General features: G+C 48.1%; 1 protein-coding gene across 1 annotated transcript in view; it reads left to right on the forward strand.

The window, feature by feature from the left end:
• Positions 1–17,985, forward strand: part of ryr2a (ryanodine receptor 2a (cardiac)) — a gene marked incomplete at its 3' end in the record, with an annotated part of 479,882 nt that overhangs the window by 28,126 nt on the left and 433,771 nt on the right. Inside the window, exons 8-11 of the mRNA XM_079260659.1 lie at positions 6,262–6,418; positions 11,756–11,920; positions 12,008–12,129; positions 13,810–13,993. Of these exons, the coding sequence (XP_079116785.1) occupies positions 6,262–6,418; positions 11,756–11,920; positions 12,008–12,129; positions 13,810–13,993 (628 nt within the window). The remainder of the gene's footprint in view (positions 1–6,261; positions 6,419–11,755; positions 11,921–12,007; positions 12,130–13,809; positions 13,994–17,985) is intronic.

Raw genomic sequence — 17,985 nt, forward strand, 5'->3', positions numbered from 1 at the left:
GGTGATGGAGTGAAGGACGGGGGAGTCGGTGATTTATAGATAAATATAAGGACACAAACGGTTAGAAGTGCATCTATTCCATGGTTAGATCAAGAGCTCAAAGAATATATGAGGCGAAGAAATCAAGTGAAGGTGGAAGCAATTCAAAATAATGATGTGAATCAGCAGCATAACTATAGTAAATTAAGAAATTCTGTGACAAAAATGAATAAATGTAAAAAACATATGTACTATTAAAGTGAAATTAAAGATGCTGGAATGGATAGTTCAAAGGTGTGGAGAATAATAAATGAAGTCAGAAAAAAGAACAAAAGGAAATATGACATTAGACGCTGATGGAATTTACCTCCGTAAACCCAAAGAGAACAGCCGACTCTCTGAGCAAATGTTTTAATAATGAAATATTAATAAAAAGGCAAGTCATGGTGTTGCACCAAGATAAAAATATGTCATAAGAAGTGATAAACGTATAATAACATCAAAAGAATTTACAAAATTTTAAATAATGAATTTAAAACTGTAACAGAGAACATTGTGAGAAGAATATTACAAGCAAGTAAAGATAAGTCCTGTGGAAAAGACAATGCTGATGTTAAACTTTTAAAGTTTCCACATTTTTCATATAATCAATTTAAGTTTAACAGCAGGTGTTTTTACTTTCCAATGGAAAACAACAAAAATTATACCTTCAATAAAGAATAACAAGGAAACGTTTTCAGGCGGTAATATAAGAGCAATAAACTCATTGCCAGCAGTCAGTAAAAGTTTGGAAAAAGTTGTGTATGATCAGGTACAAGAGTCTTTTGAAAATTATGGGTTGGAGTATGAGAGTAATAAGATATTGCAAGAAATTCATTCCACAGCTGCTTACCAAACAATTAGCTCAGTCATTATCATTAGTATTGTCTTATTTAGATTATGCATCAGTTGTTTGGTCACGTGCTTATGAAAATAATTGACTTTAACTGCAAATTGCACAGAATGAAGCAGCACGAATAGTTTTGGGTTGTCCATATAGAACTAATACAACTACGAAGCACGACAATTTGGCATGGTAAAAAGTATTTTTGTGATCATTTATTCATAATATGATAGTTACAAAAAGTCCTGAAGTGATTTACAGGAAATTGTCATTTTTTCCTGATCAACATAGTTATCGTAGGAGACAAATAAGCGGGATGAGGTGTGAACGAATCCTTGTTTTATCGGCCGTGGTTGCATTGAGTGGACTGCCAGGGTGTGTTACTGGAAGATAATGCGAAATATTTTCAAAAGAAACTTCAAGCTTTTGGTCTACAATACAGACATGATAATGGGAGAGCGTAAATAATAATGAAGTATGTCCAGTCAACTTTGGTTTTGCGATCAACTAATAGTGTTTTTTGTTGGTTAATTGTTTTCTTTCTTTTTTTTTTTTATGGCACTGTAGTATTTTATCTAATGTTAGTGTGTGATTGTTTATAGAATTTGTAATGTAATATAGAGACCTCAGGAAGAATAGCCACTGATGTTTCATGTTCTAATACGGATCTTAATAAATGAAATTAAATTCCACAGATGTACAGCTACAAAATAATAAGAACAGTAACAGAACAAAGTCTTTGGCAGTTTTAACCATCCGGAGAGACATGCTGGGTTCAACATCTACATTCTGAACTGAACAATATGTGCACATTACATCCTCCTGAACTTCCCTGACCAAACATCCGACAGAGCCACAGTAGCCATATTATTGATGCTGTACTGCCACCTTCAGGTTGGGAAGGAGAGACAAAACACAAGAGAAGAACTCAGTGAAGCCAAGAGAAAAAGCTCAAAAACAAAGCAAGGCTCCACCAGATGGAAAGTAAACCCAGGCAGCCTGCTGCTACACCTGGAAGGAAGCCAAAATGAGGATCACCAAATCAGGAACACCAGAAAAGAAAAATTGGAAACAAAATCTGAATCCCAACCACAAAAACATCAGAACAAAGAGAAACCATGAACACAATTGTTGTTGATGTTTAAACCCACGGGACCACACTAGGGACTGGATCAGCAGCTTTCTGAATGTAGATGCAAAATATCAGCCATTATCAGTTGTTAGTGACCTGCACAGATCAGAGACAGACTACTGGCCCCCAGGACCCAGGAAACCAGCCACCACCCAGATCACGTATCCCAGCCGCAACATCATGTATTCACCCAGAAACTGGCAGAGGAAAACCCCAACCAGAGGAAGGCTCCAATAAAGGAAAACCCCAACCAGAGGAAGGCTCCAATAAAGGAAAACCCCAACCAGAGGAAGGCTCCAATAAAGGAAAACCCCAACCAGAGGAAGGCTCCAATAAAGGAAAACCCCAACCAGAGGAAGGCTCCAAAAAAGGAAAACCCCAACCAGAGGAAGGCTCCAGTAGAGGAAGACCCCAACCAGAGGAAGGCTCCAAAAAAGGAAAACCCCAACCAGAGGAAGGCTCCAATAAAGGAAAACCCCAACCAGAGGAAGGCTCCAGTAGAGGAAGACCCCAACCAGAGGAAGGCTCCAGTAGAGGAAGACCCCAACCAGAGGAAGGCTCCAAAAAAGGAAAACCCCAACCAGAGGAAGGCTCCAATAAAGGAAAACCCCAACCAGAGGACGGCTCCAGTAGAGGAAGACCCCAACCAGAGGAAGGCTCCATTAAAGGAAAACCCCAACCAGAGGAAGGCTCCAATAAAGGATGACCCCAACCAGAGGAAGGCTCCAGTAGAGGAAGACCCCAACCAGAGGAAGGCTCCAATAAAGGAAAACCCCAACCAGAGGAAGGCTCCAATAAAGGAAAACCCCAACCAGAGGAAGGCTCCAAAAAAGGAAAACCCCAACCAGAGGAAGGCTCCAATAAAGGAAAACCCCAACCAGAGGAAGGCTCCAAAAAAGGAAAACCCCAACCAGAGGAAGGCTCCAGTAGAGGAAAACCCCAACCAGAGGAAGGCTCCAATAAAGGAAAACCCCAACCAGAGGAAGGCTCCAGTAGAGGAAGACCCCAACAAGAGGAAGGCTCCAGTAGAGGAAGACCCCAACCAGAGGAAGGCTCCAGTAGAGGAAAACCCCAACCAGAGGAAGGCTCCAATAAAGGAAAACCCCAACCAGAGGAAGGCTCCAATAAAGGAAAACCCCAACCAGAGGAAGGCTCCAGTAGAGGAAGACCCCAACCAGAGGAAGGTTCCAATAAAGGAAAACCCCAACCAGAGGAAGGCTCCAGTAGAGGAAGACCCCAACCAGAGGAAGGCTCCAATAAAGGAAAACCCCAACCAGAGGAAGGCTCCAATAAAGGAAAACCCCAACCAGAGGAAGGCTCCAATAAAGGAAAACCCCAACCAGAGGAAGGCTCCAATAAAGGAAAACCCCAACCAGAGGAAGGCTCCAATAAAGGAAAACCCCAACCAGAGGAAGGCTCCAATAAAGGAAAACCCCAACCAGAGGAAGGCTCCAGTAGAGGAAGACCCCAACCAGAGGAAGGCTCCAAAAAAGGAAAACCCCAACCAGAGGAAGGCTCCAATAAAGGAAAACCCCAACCAGAGGAAGGCTCCAATAAAGGAAAACCCCAACCAGAGGAAGGCTCCAATAAAGGAAAACCCCAACCAGAGGAAGGCTCCAATAAAGGAAAACCCCAACCAGAGGAAGGCTCCAAAAAAGGAAAACCCCAACCAGAGGAAGGCTCCAGTAGAGGAAAACCCCAACCAGAGGAAGGCTCCAATAAAGGAAAACCCCAACCAGAGGAAGGCTCCAGTAGAGGAAGACCCCAACCAGAGGAAGGCTCCAGTAGAGGAAGACCCCAACCAGAGGAAGGCTCCAAAAAAGGAAAACCCCAACCAGAGGAAGGCTCCAATAAAGGAAAACCCCAACCAGAGGAAGGCTCCAATAAAGGAAGACCCCAACCAGAGGAAGGCTCCAGTAGAGGAAGACCCCAACCAGAGGAAGGCTCCAATAAAGGAAAACCCCAACCAGAGGAAGGCTCCAGTAGAGGAAGACCCCAACCAGAGGAAGGCTCCAATAAAGGAAAACCCCAACCAGAGGAAGGCTCCAATAAAGGAAAACCCCAACCAGAGGAAGGCTCCAATAAAGGAAAACCCCAACCAGAGGAAGGCTCCAATAAAGGAAAACCCCAACCAGAGGAAGGCTCCAATAAAGGAAAACCCCAACCAGAGGAAGGCTCCAGTAGAGGAAGACCCCAACCAGAGGAAGGCTCCAGTAGAGGAAGACCCCAACCAGAGGAAGGCTCCAATAAAGGAAAACCCCAACCAGAGGAAGGCTCCAGTAGACGAAGACCCCAACCAGAGGAAGGCTCCATTAAAGGAAAACCCCAACCAGAGGAAGGCTCCAATAAAGGATGACCCCAACCAGAGGAAGGCTCCAGTAGAGGAAGACCCCAACCAGAGGAAGGCTCCAATAAAGGAAAACCCCAACCAGAGGAAGGCTCCAATAAAGGAAAACCCCAACCAGAGGAAGGCTCCAGTAGAGGAAGACCCCAACCAGAGGAAGGCTCCATTAAAGGAAAACCCCAACCAGAGGAAGGCTCCAATAAAGGATGACCCCAACCAGAGGAAGGCTCCAGTAGAGGAAGACCCCAACCAGAGGAAGGCTCCAATAAAGGAAAACCCCAACCAGAGGAAGGCTCCAGTAAAGGAAAACCCCAACCAGAGGAAGGCTCCAATAAAGGAAAACCCCAACCAGAGGAAGGCTCCAGCAGGGGAAGACCCCAACCAGAGGAAGGCTCCAGCAGGGGAAGACCCCAGCCAGAGGAAGGCTCCAATAAAGGAAGACCCCAACCAGAGGAAGGCTCCAATAAAGGAAAACCCCAACCAGAGGAAGGCTCCAGCAGGGGAAGACCCCAACCAGAGGAAGGCTCCAATAAAGGAAGACCCCAACCAGAGGAAGGCTCCAGTAGAGGAAGACCCCAACCAGAGGAAGGCTCCAGCAGGGGAAGACCCCAACCAGAGGAAGGCTCCAGTAGAGGAAGACCCCAACCAGAGGAAGGCTCCAATAAAGGAAAACCCCAACCAGAGGAAGGCTCCAATAAAGGATGACCCCAACCAGAGGAAGGCTCCAATAAAGGAAAACCCCAACCAGAGGAAGGCTCCAATAAAGGATGACCCCAACCAGAGGAAGGCTCCAGTAGAGGAAGTCTCCAACCAGAGGAAGGCTCCAGTAGAGGAAGACTCCAACCAGAGGAAGGCTCCAGTAGAGGAAGACCCCAACCAGAGGAAGGCTCCAGTAGAGGAAGACTCCAACCAGAGGAAGGCTCCAATAAAGGAAAACCCCAACCAGAGGAAGGCTCCAGCAGGGGAAGACCCCAACCAGAGGAAGGCTCCAATAAAGGAAGACCCCAACCAGAGGAAGGCTCCAGTAGAGGAAGACCCCAACCAGAGGAAGGCTCCAGCAGGGGAAGACCCCAACCAGAGGAAGGCTCCAGCAGGGGAAGACCCCAACCAGAGGAAGGCTCCAGCAGGGGAAGACCCCAACCAGAGGAAGGCTCCAATAAAGGATGACCCCAACCAGAGGAAGGCTCCAGTAGAGGAAGACTCCAACCAGAGGAAGGCTCCAGCAGGGGAAGACCCCAACCAGAGGAAGGCTCCAATAAAGGATGACCCCAACCAGAGGAAGGCTCCAATAAAGGAAAACCCCAACCAGAGGAAGGCTCCAATAAAGGATGACCCCAACCAGAGGAAGGCTCCAGTAGAGGAAGACTCCAACCAGAGGAAGGCTCCAGTAGAGGAAGACTCCAACCAGAGGAAGGCTCCAATAGAGGAAGACCCCAACCAGAGGAAGGCTCCAGCAGGGGAAGACCCCAACCAGAGGAAGGCTCCAATAGAGGAGTCCATTGCAGGGCCACACAGAGACAAATAACCCCACATACACGGGGAGAACATGCTAACTCCTCACAGTAAGGCCACTGTCCAAACTTTGCCCCAGCTGAGGATCAAACGAGTAACCTTCTTGTTGTGAGGCCACAGTGGTAACCACTGTGCCACCCCCACTTCACCTGTTCTTCTGGTAGAAAAGATGTGACGAGTTGCATGGAGAGGCCAGCTGACCAGATCCATGATTTAAATCAGAAGGAAATGCAGAGAGAGGCTCAGACAGATAGACTGACGATACAAGAAGCAGCAGGTCAGAGTGGGAACGGGAGGGAGAGAAGAAGCCTCCGTCCTCTCCCAGAGCAGCAAGGTTTCAGCTTCTGGTCCAGATTAGTTGCTTTATCTTGTATTTTTAGGATGAGCTGACATCATTTGTGTCTCTGGCAGGTGGAGTGGAAGCCACATTCGCTGGGGTCAGCCGTTCAGACTCCGTCATGTGACCACAGGGAAATATCTGAGTCTGACGGAAGACAAGTCTCTGCTGCTGACAGACAAGGAGAAGGCAGACGTCAAGTCTACAGCCTTCTGCCTCAGGTCCTCCAAGGTAAACGTTCACCGCATCCTAAACATGGTTCTGAGCATCGGGGTCCTCATTAAAACACATTAGATCACATGAAACCAGATAAAAAGCAGGGTAGGAGATGATGTCAAACTAAAGCAAACAGAAAATGTCTGCGAGTCATTCTGTGGAACAATCCAGCAGAAAAAATGAAAACTTGTACGAACCTTGTTCAGTTTAACAGAATGTTTAGAGATAAAGTCATGACGAGGTACCAGGTATGCGGATGGATGTTGGTGTGCGGATGGGTGTTGGTGCGTGGATGGATGTTGGTGTGCGAATTAATGTTGGTGCGTGGATGGATGTTGATGTGCGGATGGATGTTGGTGTGAGATGGATGTTGGTGTGCGGATGGATGTTGGTGTGCGGATGGATGTTGGTGTGTGGATGGATGTTGGTGTGCGGATGGATGTTGGTGTGGGGATGGATGTTGGTATGCGGATGGATGTTGGTGTGCAGATGGATGTTGGTGTGGGATGGATGTTGGTGTGCAGATGGATGTTGGTGTGCAGATGGATGTTGGTGTGCGGATGGATGTTGGTGTGGGATGGATGTTGATGTGCGGATGGATGTTGGTGTGTGGATGGATGTTGGTGTGGGATGGATGTTGGTATGCGGATGGATGTTGGTGTGCGGATGGATGTTGGTATGGGATGGATGTTGATGTGGGATGGATGTTGGTGTGGGATGGATGTTGATGTGGGATGGATGTTGGTGTGCGGATGGATGTTGGTGTGGGATGGATGTTGGTGTGCGGATGGATGTTGGTGTGGGATGGATGTTGGTGTGCGGATGGATGTTGGTGTGCGGATGGATGTTGATGTGGGATGGATGTTGGTGTGCGGATGGATGTTGGTGTGCGGATGGATGTTGGTGTGCGGATGGATGTTGGTGTGGGATGGATGTTGGTGTGCGGATGGATGTTGGTGTGGGATGGATGTTGGTGTGGGATGGATGTTGATGTGGGATGGATGTTGGTGTGGGATGGATGTTGATGTGGGATGGATGTTGATGTGGGATGGATGTTGGTGTGGGATGGATGTTGATGTGGGATGGATGTTGGTGTGGGATGGATGTTGGTGTGGGATGGATGTTGATGTGGGATGGATGTTGGTGTGGGATGGATGTTGGTGTGCGGATGGATGTTGGTGTGGGATGGATGTTGGTGTGCGGATGGATGTTGGTGTGTGGATGGATGTTGGTGTGCGGATGGATGTTGGTGTGGGGATGGATGTTGGTATGCGGATGGATGTTGGTGTGCGGATGGATGTTGGTGTGCAGATGGATGTTGGTGTGCAGATGGATGTTGGTGTGCGGATGGATGTTGGTGTGGGATGGATGTTGATGTGCGGATGGATGTTGGTGTGTGGATGGATGTTGGTGTGGGATGGATGTTGGTATGCGGATGGATGTTGGTGTGCGGATGGATGTTGGTATGGGATGGATGTTGATGTGGGATGGATGTTGGTGTGGGATGGATGTTGATGTGGGATGGATGTTGGTGTGCGGATGGATGTTGGTGTGGGATGGATGTTGGTGTGCGGATGGATGTTGGTGTGGGATGGATGTTGGTGTGCGGATGGATGTTGGTGTGCGGATGGATGTTGATGTGGGATGGATGTTGGTGTGGGATGGATGTTGATGTGGGATGGATGTTGGTGTGGGATGGATGTTGATGTGGGATGGATGTTGATGTGGGATGGATGTTGGTGTGGGATGGATGTTGATGTGGGATGGATGTTGGTGTGCGGATGGATGTTGGTGTGTGGATGGATGTTGGTGTGCGGATGGATGTTGGTATGCGGATGGATGTTGGTGTGTGGATGGATGTTGGTGTGGGATGGATGTTGGTGTGTGGATGGATGTTGGTGTGCGGATGGATGTTGGTGTGCGGATGGATGTTGGTGTGCGGATGGATGTTGGTGTGTGAATGGATGTTGGTGTGCGGATGGATGTTGGTATGCGGATGGATGTTGGTGTGTGGATGGATGTTGGTGTGCGGATGGATGTTGGTATGCGGATGGATGTTGGTGTGTGGATTGATGTTGGTGTGCGGATGGATGTTGGTGTGTGGATGGATGTTGGTGTGCGGATGGATGTTGGTGTGCGGATGGATGTTGGTATGCGGATGGATGTTGGATGGATGTTGGTGTGTGGATGGATGTTGGTGTGCGGATGGATGTTGGTGTGTGGATGGATGTTGGTATGCGGATGGATGTTGGATGGATGTTGGTGTGCGGATGGATGTTGGTGTGGGATGGATGTTGATGTGCGGATGGATGTTGGTGTGTGGATGGATGTTGGTGTGGGATGGATGTTGGTATGCGGATGGATGTTGGTGTGCGGATTGATGTTGGTATGGGATGGATGTTGATGTGGGATGGATGTTGGTGTGGGATGGATGTTGATGTGGGATGGATGTTGGTGTGCGGATGGATGTTGGTGTGGGATGGATGTTGGTGTGCGGATGGATGTTGGTGTGGGATGGATGTTGGTGTGCGGATGGATGTTGGTGTGCGGATGGATGTTGATGTGGGATGGATGTTGGTGTGGGATGGATGTTGATGTGGGATGGATGTTGGTGTGGGATGGATGTTGATGTGGGATGGATGTTGATGTGGGATGGATGTTGGTGTGGGATGGATGTTGATGTGGGATGGATGTTGGTGTGGGATGGATGTTGGTGTGGGATGGATGTTGATGTGGGATGGATGTTGGTGTGGGATGGATGTTGGTGTGTGGATGGATGTTGGTGTGGGATGGATGTTGGTGTGGGATGGATGTTGGTGTGGGATGGATGTTGGTGTGCGGATGGATGTTGGTGTGGGATGGATGTTGGTGTGTGGATGGATGTTGGTGTGCGGATGGATGTTGGTGTGCGGATGGATGTTGATGTGTGGATGGATGTTGGTGTGCGGATGGATGTTGATGTGGGATGGATGTTGATGTGGGATGGATGTTGGTGTGGGATGGATGTTGATGTGGGATGGATGTTGGTGTGGGATGGATGTTGGTGTGGGATGGATGTTGGTGTGGGATGGATGTTGGTGTGCGGATGGATGTTGGTGTGGGATGGATGTTGGTGTGTGGATGGATGTTGGTGTGGGATGGATGTTGGTGTGGGATGGATGTTGGTGTGCGGATGGATGTTGGTGTGGGATGGATGTTGGTGTGTGGATGGATGTTGGTGTGCGGATGGATGTTGGTGTGCGGATGGATGTTGATGTGCGGATGGATGTTGGTGTGCGGATGGATGTTGGTGTGGGATGGATGTTGGTATGCGGATGGATGTTGGTGTGCGGATGGATGTTGGTGTGCAGATGGATGTTGGTGTGCGGATGGATGTTGGTGTGGGATGGATGTTGATGTGGGATGGATGTTGGTGTGGGATGGATGTTGATGTGGGATGGATGTTGGTGTGCGGATGGATGTTGGTGTGGGATGGATGTTGGTGTGGGATGGATGTTGGTGTGCGGATGGATGTTGGTGTGCGGATGGATGTTGGTGTGGGATGGATGTTGGTGTGCGGATGGATGTTGGTGTGCGGATGGATGTTGATGTGGGATGGATGTTGGTGTGCGGATGGATGTTGGTGGGGGATGGATGTTGGTGTGCGGATGGATGTTGGTGTGGGATGGATGTTGGTGTGCGGATGGATGTTGGTGTGGGATGGATGTTGATGTGGGATGGATGTTGATGTGGGATGGATGTTGGTGTGGGATGGATGTTGATGTGGGATGGATGTTGATGTGGGATGGATGTTGGTGTGGGATGGATGTTGATGTGGGATGGATGTTGGTGTGGGATGGATGTTGGTGTGTGGATGGATGTTGATGTGGGATGGATGTTGGTGTGGGATGGATGTTGGTGTGGGATGGATGTTGGTGTGTGGATGGATGTTGGTGTGCGGATGGATGTTGGTGTGCGGATGGATGTTGGTGTGGGATGGATGTTGGTGTGCGGATGGATGTTGGTGTGGGATGGATGTTGGTGTGCGGATGGATGTTGGTGTGCGGATGGATGTTGGTGTGCGGATGGATGTTGGTGTGGGATGGATGTTGGTGTGCGGATGGATGTTGGTGTGCGGATGGATGTTGGTGTGCGGATGGATGTTGGTGTGCGGATGGATGTTGATGTGGGATGGATGTTGATGTGGGATGGATGTTGGTGTGCGGATGGATGTTGGTGTGCGGATGGATGTTGGTGTGCGGATGGATGTTGGTGTGCGGATGGATGTTGGTGTGCGGATGGATGTTGGTGTGCGGATGGATGTTGGTGTGCGGATGGATGTTGGTGTGGGATGGATGTTGGTGTGCGGATGGATGTTGGTGTGGGATGGATGTTGGTGTGCGGATGGATGTTGGTGTGGGATGGATGTTGGTGTGCGGATGGATGTTGGTGTGCGGATGGATGTTGGTGTGCGGATGGATGTTGGTGTGGGATGGATGTTGGTGTGCGGATGGATGTTGGTGTGCGGATGGATGTTGGTGTGCGGATGGATGTTGGTGTGTGGATGGATGTTGGTGTGTGGATGGATGTTGGTGTGCGGATGGATGTTGGTATGCGGATGGATGTTGGTGTGTGGATGGATGTTGGTGTGGGATGGATGTTGGTGTGCGGATGGATGTTGGTGTGCGGATGGATGTTGGTGTGCGGATGGATGTTGGTGTGTGAATGGATGTTGGTGTGCGGATGGATGTTGGTATGCGGATGGATGTTGGTGTGTGGATGGATGTTGGTGTGCGGATGGATGTTGGTATGCGGATGGATGTTGGTGTGTGGATTGATGTTGGTGTGCGGATGGATGTTGGTGTGTGGATGGATGTTGGTGTGCGGATGGATGTTGGTGTGCGGATGGATGTTGGTATGCGGATGGATGTTGGATGGATGTTGGTGTGTGGATGGATGTTGGTGTGCGGATGGATGTTGGTGTGCGGATGGATGTTGGATGGATGTTGGTGTGTGGATGGATGTTGGTGTGCGGATGGATGTTGGTGTGCGGATGGATGTTGGTATGCGGATGGATGTTGGATGGATGTTGGTGTGCGGATGGATGTTGGTGTGTGGGGGGAGTGGATTCTTCCCCTCCCTTGTCAGACCAAACACGGTGATGGATGTAGGATGTTTTAGTTTTCTGTGGAAAGTGTGCAGGATGACGTAAAGGAATAAAATGAGATAAAAACCTCGGTGAGTCCAGCAGACTGAAGGACCACCAGTCCATCTGGTGACCCCACCATCCCTGCCTTCACACCAGTTTAAATCAGATCAGATGAACTCAGAACAGTTTGGACCAGATCATTCACATCTTCCATTTATTTAAAGGAAAAGTCGGACCCTGGTTTGAAGAAGGAAGTTGATGGGATGGGAACTCCTGATATTAAATATGGCGACTCTGTGTGCTACATCCAACATGTCGACACCGGCCTGTGGCTCACATACCAGACTATGGATGCAAAGTGTGCCCGTATGGGTGGAGTTCAGAGGAAGGTAAAGCTGAATCATTTCACAGCTTGTCTCCTCCACCAGCATAATATTTCCCCATGAAACACAGACAGTGTGGATTTTCTGTTTCAGGCCATCATGCACCAGGAGGGTCACATGGATGACGGACTCACGCTGTCTCGGTCCCAGCACGAGGAGAGCCGCACTGCCCGGGTCATCCGCAGTACCGTCTTTCTCTTCAATCTCTTCATCAGGTGCATGACTACAGACAAACACCACCTGCACACCTTCACACACACACACACACACACACACCCGGCTGGAACAGAATCTGCTCCACATGTCCTGTATGTCTGTGTAAACACATCCGCTGAAGACACCAGAGGCCTGCAACCCAACTTCAGGGTTTTCCAGACTACAAAACTGCTTCATTCACCGGATTAAATCCCCCGATGCAGCTTCCACAGCCAAGCTGCTCCAACCGCAGATTATGTTCTGGTCTGCACGCCAATCAACAAAACAATCGCATCTCTCGGAAATGGTCCTGCCCATCGCTGGTGTGCAGATGTAGAGCAGCGCCTGGGGCAGGACGGGTGTCCAGCGATAGAGGCAGCATGACGCGTCCATCCAGCTCCACCAGGCTGCATCTGGAATCATCACGATGCAGAACCAGGGATTTATGGAACAACTAGCTACTGGTACTGTCAGCTTAGACTGGGATTTATTTTTCCACTGGGAGGTTCTGCTGAAACGTCTGGACTGTAACAAAGTAATCAGAGTACTCTCCTTTTAAACTGTACAATATATTAATGTGATATAATCTACGCTTTCAAAGAGTCAGCGATGTTCTGCCAGCATCCCTTCCTGGCTGTTGCTACAGTAACACTGTTGCTTTTGGCCTGGTCGATGTGGCCTAATTCTTCATATTCACGAGCGTTTCCATGGTGACGTAGCTGCTCTGCAGGGTTTCTCCATGTTCATATCTGGTCCGAGGATGCAAGCTCCGCCCCCTCTATGCGAGCGCCTTGATCTTGAATTCCAGAGCTTCGTGGGGTTCGTGGGGCTCATCCAGGTCCCGGATGTCAGGGTCCGTCCATCCGGGTGCAGGTCTCTGAGCTCACACTACTTTTCCTGATTTATACCTCCACGTGTTTGGACATTTTACAGATCAAGATGCAGACTTGTAGATATAAAAGGTGATGATGGTTAACAGTAAAATGTCATGGAAAGCCAATCAGAGGCTTCCAGGTGTTGCAGTTACCTGGTCACCAGTTCATCACACCAGGTAACCCTCCCCTCCAGCCGAGGCTCGAACCAGCGACCTTCTGGCAATGAGGCAACAGTGCAGTCCTTGTAGAAAAGACAGTCAGTGACTTTTCTAACGCTCTGCCTCGCATCTGGAAGAAAGAACTGATTCTGTTTTTGAGTAACATAGTGATGTAAAATAAAAGTTGACATGTTCATGGTCAGAGTGATGAAATATGCTTAAATACCAAATACAAGATGCTTGAGTGAAATGATCACACTGAACCACATGTTCTTTAGTTTTACCTCAGAAATTTCCTCCAGGTCTTCTCAAGGACACCTAACTCATGCAGGGAGCTGATATTTGACCATACAAATGACCAAAGTGAAATGTGAACATGCATCAGAGCAGGATGTGAGGAAGCGTGATGATCAGACGGCTCGACATGCAGGGATTCAGATATCAGGACTCCAAACATAGTTGGAAAGAGAATCAGAAGAAAATCTTGAGGGGAAAAGGAAGATTTTTGAGCAATGTTTGGTTTGTTTCGCATGCAAACAGGAATTCTGTTTGGGTGGAACGTCTCCAGACCTGAACCTTGCTGCCTTGTGTCGGACACCAGATGGTGACCCAACATGGAAGCTCATGCTGAACACGACCCCTTCTCTCTGGTCTCTGCTCTCTCCAGGGGTCTGGACTCATTGAGGAAAAAAGGGAAAAGTTCGACTTTAAATCTTCCGATTGACTCGGTCAGTGTGAGTTTGCAGGATCTGATTGGCTACTTCCAACCACCTGGAGACCAGCTGGAGCACGAGGACAAGCAGAACCGACTGCGAGCTCTGAAGAACCGACAGAACCTCTTTCAGGAAGAGGTAGGATGTCTTTGTTTTCTGTAAAATTTAAATTTTAGGCTTTGCAGAAAGTTTTGGATGGACTCACAGAGGAGCAGCGACAAGAGAACGAAGCAGAAACGACATGAGCTTTAGGGCACATCAGCCGTTAGGATTCAAATCCATTAGCTGCGGTGGCCTGGAAGTGCAAAAGCAAACTACATCTAGTGAAACACTTTTACAAATGTGCAGAAAAACTTACATGTTCGGGAAACAAGATTACATAGATAAGATCCAAAAGTGATGTTTGGATGGGCTTCGTTTATTACGTAACATGGGGTAGATCTACTTCGGGTCTACAAAATGTTAAGATTTTGACAAAGTGTAATACCATTTATAAAATATGACGGTCGTGTTGCGATAGTTTTGATGTTTGGAAACACACACCTTCTGGAGGTGGTTGTTGTGGTAGGAAATGGTCTAAATTTAGAAAAATAAACTGTCATGGCATAAGCCATAATTTTGGTCACATAAACAATGAAGCAGAAGTCCCGAGTGTGCAGCCACACCTTGTTCCCCTTGATTTAAAGCATCTCCTACCGCCGTGAGCGTCTCCATGAGGTGTGCATGTGACCACAGCCAGTGTGCTGCTGCTCAGAAAACAATGGAAAGATTGTGATTGCTGCTAAATACTCATACGGTGTTTCATTTAGTGTCAGATGTGGTTGACAACAAGGTTCTGGTCAGAGGTAGATGCTGCCATTTGCAGAGAAGGAATGAGGAGTTACATGAATGTGACGTTTGTTGTAAGAATAGAGCCTGTCGGCTAACATCTTTCTTTGCAAGTCTACTTGTACTACCAACTGCGATTGCCTTTCCCCCCATTCCTGTTGTGTCATTTTCACTACATCTTACCTAACACGTGTGCAAAAGGCTCGACCTGTCAGTAAAAGCCAACATATACAACATACATATTTCTCCATGAGCAGGACACACTAATACATGTGTGGAATGTATTACAGCTTTGCTGTAACGATACTTCAGACTGTTTGGTAAAAAGAAATCAGTATAAACTGTCCAGACTGAGGACGTTTAAATGTTAGGGAAACACTGCATGAAGCCACAATGTTGTTGGAGGACTTCTGGACTGCATTTTATTTGTCTTTTCTGTTGTTGCAGGTTCCTTCATTTCAGTCTCATTCCGAAAGTTTTGATGCTCTGTTAAAAATACAAGTTCTCTACTATCCATGCTCTATGTGTCCATTCTAGTGGTTTTCACAGACGGTGTTCAGAGCTGTCGGCAAACCTGCTCTGCTGATGCACAGCTGTAGCTGCAGGCAAATGTTTCTGCAAACATCATACAGTGTTGCTCTACCAGACGCCACATTCTGTGCTAGAAATGATGCTGGGAATGATGTTGGGAATGATGATGGGAATGATGTTGGGAATGATGATGGGAATGATGTTGGGAGTGATGCTGGGAATGATGCTGGGAAAGATGTTGGGAATGATGCTGGGATTGATGCTGGGAATGATGTTGGGAGTGATGCTGGGAATGATGCTGGGAAAGATGTTGGGAATGATGCTGGGAATGATGTTGGGAGTGATGCTGGGAATGATGTTGGGAGTGATGCTGGGAATGATGTTGGGAGTGATGCTGGGAATGATGCTGGGAATGATGTTGGGAGTGATGCTGGGAATGATGTTGGGAGTGATGCTGGGAATGATGTTGGGAGTGATGCTGGGAATGATGCTGGGAATGATGTTGGGAGTGATGCTGGGAATGATGCTGGGAATGATGTTGGGAATGATGCTGGGATTGATGCTGGGAATGATGTTGGGAGTGATGCTGGGAATGATGCTGGGAATGATGTTGGGAATGATGCTGGGATTGATGCTGGGAATGATGTTGGGAATGATGATGGGAATGATATTGGGAGTGATGCTGGGAATGATGCTGGGAATGAGATTATGGGAATGATGATGGGAATGATATTGGGAGTGATGCTGGGAATGATGCTGGGAATGATGTTGGGAATGATGCTGGGAATGATGTTGGGAGTGATGCTGGGAATGATGTTGGGAGTGATGCTGGGAATGATGTTGGGAGTGATGCTGGGAATGATGCTGGGAATGATGTTGGGAGTGATGCTGGGAATGATGCTGGGAATGATGTTGGGAGTGATGCTGGGAATGATGTTGGGAGTGATGCTGGGAATGATGCTGGGAATGATGTTGGGAATGATGCTGGGATTGATGCTGGGAATGATGTTGGGAGTGATGCTGGGAATGATGCTGGGAATGATGTTGGGAATGATGCTGGGATTGGTGCTGGGAATGATGTTGGGAGTGATGCTGGGAATGATGCTGGGAGTGATGCTGGGAATGATGTTGGGAGTGATGCTGGGAATGATGTTGGGAGTGATGCTGGGAATGATTTTTGGGAGTGATGCTGGGAATGATGCTGGGAATGATGTTGGGAATGATGCTGGGATTGATGCTGGGAATGATGTTGGGAGTGATGCTGGGAATGATGCTGGGAATGATGTTGGGAATGATGTTGGGAGTGATGCTGGGAATGATGTTGGGAGTGATGCTGGGAATGATTTTTGGGAGTGATGCTGGGAATGATGCTGGGAATGATGTTGGGAATGATGCTGGGATTGATGCTGGGAATGATGTTGGGAGTGATGCTGGGAATGATGCTGGGAATGATGTTGTGAATGATGTTGGGAGTGATGCTGGGAATGATGCTGGGAATGATGATGGGAATGATGTTGGGAGTGATGCTGGGAATGATGCTGGGAATGATGTTGGGAGTGATGCTGGGAATGATGTTGGGAATGATGTTGGGAATGATGTTGGGAGTGATGCTGGGAATGATGTTGGGAATGATGATGGGAATGATGTTGGGAGTGATGCTGGGAATGATGTTGGGAGTGATGCTGGGAATGATTTTTGGGAGTGATGCTGGGAATGATGCTGGGAATGATGTTGGGAGTGATGCTGGGAATGATGTTGGGAATGATGCTGGGAATGATGTTTGGAGTGATAGTGGGAATGATGCTGGGAATGGTGTTGGGAGTGATGATGGGAATGATGTTGGGAGTGATGCTGGGAATGATGCTGGGAATGATGTTGGGAGTGATGCTGGGAATGATGCTGGGAATGATGTTGGGAGTGATGCTGGGAATGATGCTGGGAATGATGTTGGGAGTGATGCTGGGAATGATGCTGGGAATGATGTTGGGAGTGATGCTGGGAATGATGTTGGGAGTGATGCTGGGAATGATTTTTGGGAGTGATGCTGGGAATGATGCTGGGAATGATGTTGGGAATGATGCTGGGAATGATGCTGGGAATGATGTTGGGAGTGATGCTGGGAATGATGCTGGGAATGGTGTTGGGAGTGATGCTGGGAATGATGTTGGGAGTGATGCTGGGAATGATTTTTGGGAGTGATGCTGGGAATGATGCTGGGAAAGATGTTGGGAATGATGCTGGGAATGATGTTGGGAGTGATGCTGGGAATGATGCTGGGAATGATGTTGGGAATGATGCTGGGATTGATGCTGGGAATGATGTTGGGAATGATGATGGGAATGATATTGGGAGTGATGCTGGGAATGATGCTGGGAATGATTATGGGAATGATGATGGGAATGATATTGGGAGTGATGCTGGGAATGATGTTGGGAATGATGTTGGGAATGATGTTGGGAGTGATGCTGGGAATGATGTTGGGAGTGATGCTGGGAATGATGTTGGGAGTGATGTTGGGAGTGATGCTGGGAATGATGCTGGGAATGATGCTGGGAGTGATGCTGGGAATGATGCTGGGAATGATGTTGGGAGTGATGCTGGGAATGATGTTGGGAGTGATGCTGGGAATGATGCTGGGAATGATGTTGGGAATGATGCTGGGAATGATGCTGGGAATGATGTTGGGAATGATGCTGGGAATGATGTTGGGAATGATGTTGGGAATGATGCTGGGATTGATGCTGGGAATGATGTTGGGAGTGATGCTGGGA

The sequence above is a fragment of the Telmatherina bonti genome (genome assembly GCF_933228915.1).
Source record: "Telmatherina bonti genome assembly, chromosome: 21".
In the NCBI taxonomy this organism is placed as follows: Eukaryota; Metazoa; Chordata; class Actinopteri; order Atheriniformes; family Telmatherinidae; genus Telmatherina; species Telmatherina bonti.